The 5448-nt window shown below is 36.1% G+C and overlaps 1 protein-coding gene across 1 annotated transcript in view; it reads right to left on the bottom strand.

The window, feature by feature from the left end:
* BLM (BLM RecQ like helicase) overlaps positions 1-4574 on the bottom strand; it is a 117526-nt gene extending 112952 nt beyond the window's left edge. Inside the window, 5 exon segments of the mRNA XM_053719573.1 lie at positions 706-835; positions 2381-2953; positions 2956-2975; positions 3182-3280; positions 4417-4574. Of these exon segments, the coding sequence (XP_053575548.1) occupies positions 706-835; positions 2381-2953; positions 2956-2975; positions 3182-3279 (821 nt within the window). The 5' untranslated portion in view covers position 3280; positions 4417-4574.
* Positions 4575-5448: the final 874 nt, after the last annotated feature.

Raw genomic sequence — 5448 nt, 5'->3', positions numbered from 1 at the left:
TTCTCCTGACTGATACCTTTTAACAATGAGATCCCTCTGATGCTTTGGAAGCTCTCTTCGGACCATGGCTTTTGCTGTAGGTTGCGACTAAGAAATGTCAGGAAAGACCTACTAGAACAGCTGAACTTTATTTGGGGTTAATCAGGGACATTTTACAGGATGGCAAGTGTGTACTGACTCCTATTTAACATGATTTTGAATGCGATTGCTCAATTCTAAAAACACAGCTACATCCCCAGTTATAAGACACACTTATGCAACCATGTTTTATTTTTTTATTTTTACTTCCCTCCACCTAGAAGTTTGTTTGTTTTTCAATTAAATTGTACAGTTATAGGTCACATTAAAGGTGGAAAAAGTTCTGAACTTATTTATCTTCGTCTCATTTTTTTAACATCACAGAAACCTGACATTTTAACAGGGGTGTGTAGACTTTTATAGTGTGTGTATGTGTATATATATATATATATATATATATATATATATATATATATATATATATATATATATATATATATACACACACACACTCACACACTGTATATATATATATATATATATCTATATATATATATGCACATACACACACTATATAATGTCCATTTAACAATGAAAGGGGGTAATATTGATGTACCCTGCACCTGTTGAAGCCCACAAATCAGTTAACAATTAATACCATATATATATATAACTAGGACTACTTGCCAGATAGCTTTGAGTGCAGGAGGAGATGAAAAACTTTCATCCTCTGGGGATGGGGGAATAAAATCCTCTTCAAAGTCATCTTCAAGTATGATAGGATAAGTCACTCTGCATGAGTCTCTATCTGCACTTTCTAAAAAGAAAATGTGTTAAAACGTTCTTGCTTCTAGTAGGACAGAAAAATCTGATTAATGGAGGAAACAGAACCAAAATACCAAAAAAGATGAGCTACACAGTCAAATTCCACATTCAGTGAGATAAAATGATATATTATTTTACTAGATCAAACACAAAATGATGAATACAACACAGCACATTACCAATATATAGCACAAATGTGTCATATACAAAAGATAAGCAAAAAAAATCTAAAATCCTGGAATTATTAAAAAGGGGGAATTCCCAGTAAATATGTCCTTTACATGTTTGGAACTAGTTCAGTTTTTTTATGACAAAATAAACTTGGGGTTTATCGTTCGAACTTGTGGACAGATCACATAAAAGTAATTTGTAAAATTAGCCAATACCTGATATCCGCGGCAGTTCGCCTGGTACCCAGCACAACATTGAAATTTCCACCTTGGATGTAAATGCACTCTCCTGCGCTGGTGTCCTTAGGCATTTTCATCGCCTTCTCTCCCAGACTCAAACTGAATGTCGTTTCTGTGTTTTGCGGTCACGTGGGTCTGGTCCTCCAATCGGGTGTTTTCTTTTTCACGTACCTTTAAAAAAAGTCCTTTAAAGTCAAAAACACATACAGTATTCCAACAGAGCACTCTGTTAAAGTCTCTCCTAGTGGAAATCTACGCATTTCAGCCTGGTTATGGCTTTTATCAAGATGTATCCTTTCATTGGAGATCTCCTCTCTTATCTTGTTCCCCATAATTTGTCCATCAGTTTCCAGCACCACCTCTTAAAAAGGACTTTTGAAAGGTACGCGAAGAAGAAAACACCAAACTGGAGGACCAGACCCATATGACCACCAAACATGGAAGCTGCATTCAGTTTGAGTCTGGGAGAGATGGCAGATTAGAACGCCTAAGGACACCGGCGCAGGAGAGTGCAACCACATCAAAAAGGTAGAAATATCAATGTGGTGAGGTGTACCGTGCGAACTGCCAGCATATATCAGGTATTGGTTAACTGTACCTTTTATGTGATCAATCCACAAGTCTGAATATAGACCTCAAGTTTATTTTTTGGTATTTTGGCTCTGTGTTTGGATTGACTGCAGAGAAGAATCCTTGATTTTAAGTTGCTTCACAATCACATTCTTGATTACTGCTAGATAAATTTTGTTCTTTTTTCAAGGAGGAAACAGAACCACTATAAATACTAAAGTACAAAGAGTGTAGTTATCCGGAAACAGGTAAAAGGAAGTCCCCAGGGTGAGGAATAAACACTATAAATTTATCCCACATGGGCATAATGCCCCAAGCTGCTATTATATCCCTTGTGCGTGGTATATAATTATTATCATTTATTTGTATAGCGCCGCCAAATTCCGTACCGCTGGGTACAATTATAGGGGATACGACAAGGATTTGTGATAAAATACAAAACATAACAAAACTAAATAAATCTAGTACAAGAGGAAGAGGGATGTAAAATATATAATAAAGAAGTCAAATAAATTAAGAACAGTAAAAAGAATAAAATTAATTCTGTATAAACATACCTGAATCCAGAGGATCCAAACAAACAACTGACTGGTTTGGAGTATTTGATTTCTCAGGAACAACAATATGAGCAATCTCATCAACCAACTTGTTTTTGATACCAGTTTGCTTGGTAAAGTCTGGTAGACGCGGCAACTCTGGACTTGATTTTGTGGATGGTGTATTGTTGCATTTTTGCGAAGTTTTGTCTGGATTCCATATTTGTCCTTTTGGAGGAGAAATAGGAGTTTCAAAATCATCAATATCATCCCATTCTTCCAAGCTGATAGAAGAGCTGATGGAAGAAATCAAATCTGCTTTTTTTACACAAGGCTCTGGTTTTCTGCAACTTTCACTTCTCTTAGGTGTATTGCTCTGTAGTCGTTCCTGGGAACTCACTGCTTGTGGACCATTTAACCATTTTATAGTGCCAGTACTTAACCCATTAATTTTACCCTGTTCTTTAGTCTTTGGTAAAAAAGTATGATCCCTTTTTAAGGGCTCTGTCTGTGTAACATTCACATTTTTGTCCTTGAGAGCTACATTTTGCTTTATCTGAAATAAGCTATTTGAAACCGACCCATCTGGAGAACTTTTTTTCTAAATGTGAAAGCACTGTGAAAGAAAAAAAAAACAATGGCAAAAATAATTAAGATATTTCTGAAATCTGTGTTTAGTTCACATCTGCACGCTAAGTAAAGCAAACGTAATACCATCCACGCCAAGTGTATTTTCTCTCTTTTAGCGTTATTTTGAAAACCTCTGTCCAAACCCTATGTTCTCTTAATAAAACAACTAATTTGGGACTGTTTATTCCTCACCTCGGTTTTGACTTCTGTAGACAAAGTTTGTTTCCCGTTCCTTTTGCAGAAAAAAGCTCTAGTTGTTTTTGGAGATTATTCTGAGGAAGAGCTGCCATGCTAAGAGATAACAAATAATAAGGATGGAGATCTTTTTAAATGGGGGGGGGGGGAATGTGAGGGAGGTGTTTGAAGTAGGAATGGAAATGGTTTGTGAGACATTATTATGAGAAAGAAGACAGTGGTCAGCAAAAGCATGAAGCCAGGGTGTTATCACTAGTGGGCCCACATCTACAAAGAAAAATATGGGTATGGTACAGTGATCCATTTGGCGCAAGGGGTTAAAGGGATAGAAAGGTCAAAATTAAAATGTGCTCAGATGCCTTTAAATTTTGAATGGAAACATTTTTAGAATATAACTACATTAGTCATAACGCTTTTTGTTAAAGTCATTACTGCTTTTCAGCTTCATTACACCTCAGAGTTAGCAGTGGTTTTTATGATGTAAATTAAAGGAACAGTAAAGTCAAATTGAAACAATCAACTAAATACAGTAACATGTTAACTCTTCAATTTACTTATATTATCAATTTAGCTTTGTTCTTTTTATGTCCTTTGTTAAATTGTAATCCTTTATGAGCTCAGGTGCGTCCACAAGTCTATACACATCTGGCAGTAGTGTTTGCAACATTGTTTATTGCAGTTTTAAAATGTTTCAAATAATGCTTCCCTAGATGGCTAACAACATGTGCACACTCCTAAGCTCCTATCAGCCTATCTAGGTTTATGTTTTAACAAAGGATAATAATAGAACAAAGCAAAAGGTGATAATAAAAGTAAAACAAAAGTTGTTACTCATGGAAGTATATTGCAAGAAATCTATCAAAAACTAAAACGCATCCATGCACAGTTCAATTTTGACCTGTCCCTTTAAGTGAATGAAACTTTGTTTCTTTTTGATAGTTAACTAAAGTTGCTAAATGGGTACCCCTGTAATTACGTGTTTCAAACTGGCTCGCTGGATTTCACCCACCCCAATTAAGACAAGAGGGTACGTATTACACATAATGTAAAGGTGATAGGAATAGAAGTTATCCAGTTTTGCCCCTAGACTCAGAGGTTTTTATTCACGTCATTGGACCAAGGAAAAATGGGGAACAGTGACAGACTGAAATAAAGGTGTGTTATGTACAGTGGCTATTGCAAAGAGGCAGCTACACTGTTCTGCTATCACTCGCCCACCACCGCTGCCTTACCTCTTTACTTTCCCTCATGTCACATTACAAAATCCAGTATCTCGATAAATAAAATTGGCGCCGAATAACTAACGGGAGCACTTGATTTACACAGGGCGGAAGTGACGTAGGACAAATATTGGCAACACGGGAAGCCTATGACAATGTGATATATGCGCGACTTGCATAAAAGACTACACACTTTTTTCTCTGTCCATTAGGAGCGAAGTTCCATCCCAGGAAGCCTGACAAGCACCATTGAGAAGGGTCTAGCTACAGACTGGAGCTCCACTCTGTACTGGAAACATGTGACCTCCACTCAAAGCTTTTTTTTTTTTTTTTTTAACTTTAATGTAACAAACAAACTATAGACAATCATTCTGAAAACGAAACATTTTGCAGCTTTCTTGTTCTTCTTAATGTGCACTCACTCTCACAGTGGTTACCTTATAAATTACAATCAGCATAAACCACTGTGAGTGCACATTAAGAAGATGTTTCGTTTTCGGAATGATTGTCTATAGATTGTTTGTTACATTAAAGTTGATTTAAAAAAAAAAAGAAGAAGAAGAAGAAGCTTTGAGTGTAGGTCACATGTTTCCTGTCTAGAGTCAGCGGAGGTCACATGTTTTCTGTCTAGAGTGGAGCTCCAGTCTGCAGCTAGACTACTTTGGCACCATTGGCTAGGAGTAGTGCCACAGAAAACACGTGATCAACACTAGGGTAAATAAATACATAGGCACGTTTTAGGCAATAGGCTGGAAAGAATAGCAAGACTTATACCTTGAAATATCAGCAGTAGTGTAATGTGTTGTTAAACTTGCTGCATTATCTAAAGAATGTATTTTTTGGATATCAATATGCAGCGTGTCGTCCTTCTTTGGTAGGGATGTGGAACTTTTTTACGGCAAATAGGATATTGCCCAACTTTCACACTTGGGATATAATATGGGGAAGGGACCCTGGATGTGAGAAAATATATATATATATATATATATATATATATATATATATATATATATATATATATATATATATTTCATTTCTCTTTTT

Source organism: Bombina bombina, chromosome 6 (assembly GCF_027579735.1).
Source record: "Bombina bombina isolate aBomBom1 chromosome 6, aBomBom1.pri, whole genome shotgun sequence".
NCBI classification, from domain to species: domain Eukaryota; kingdom Metazoa; phylum Chordata; class Amphibia; order Anura; family Bombinatoridae; genus Bombina; species Bombina bombina.
The sequence above is the reverse complement of the archived record's forward strand: the minus strand, read 5'-3'. Positions and strand labels throughout refer to the sequence as shown.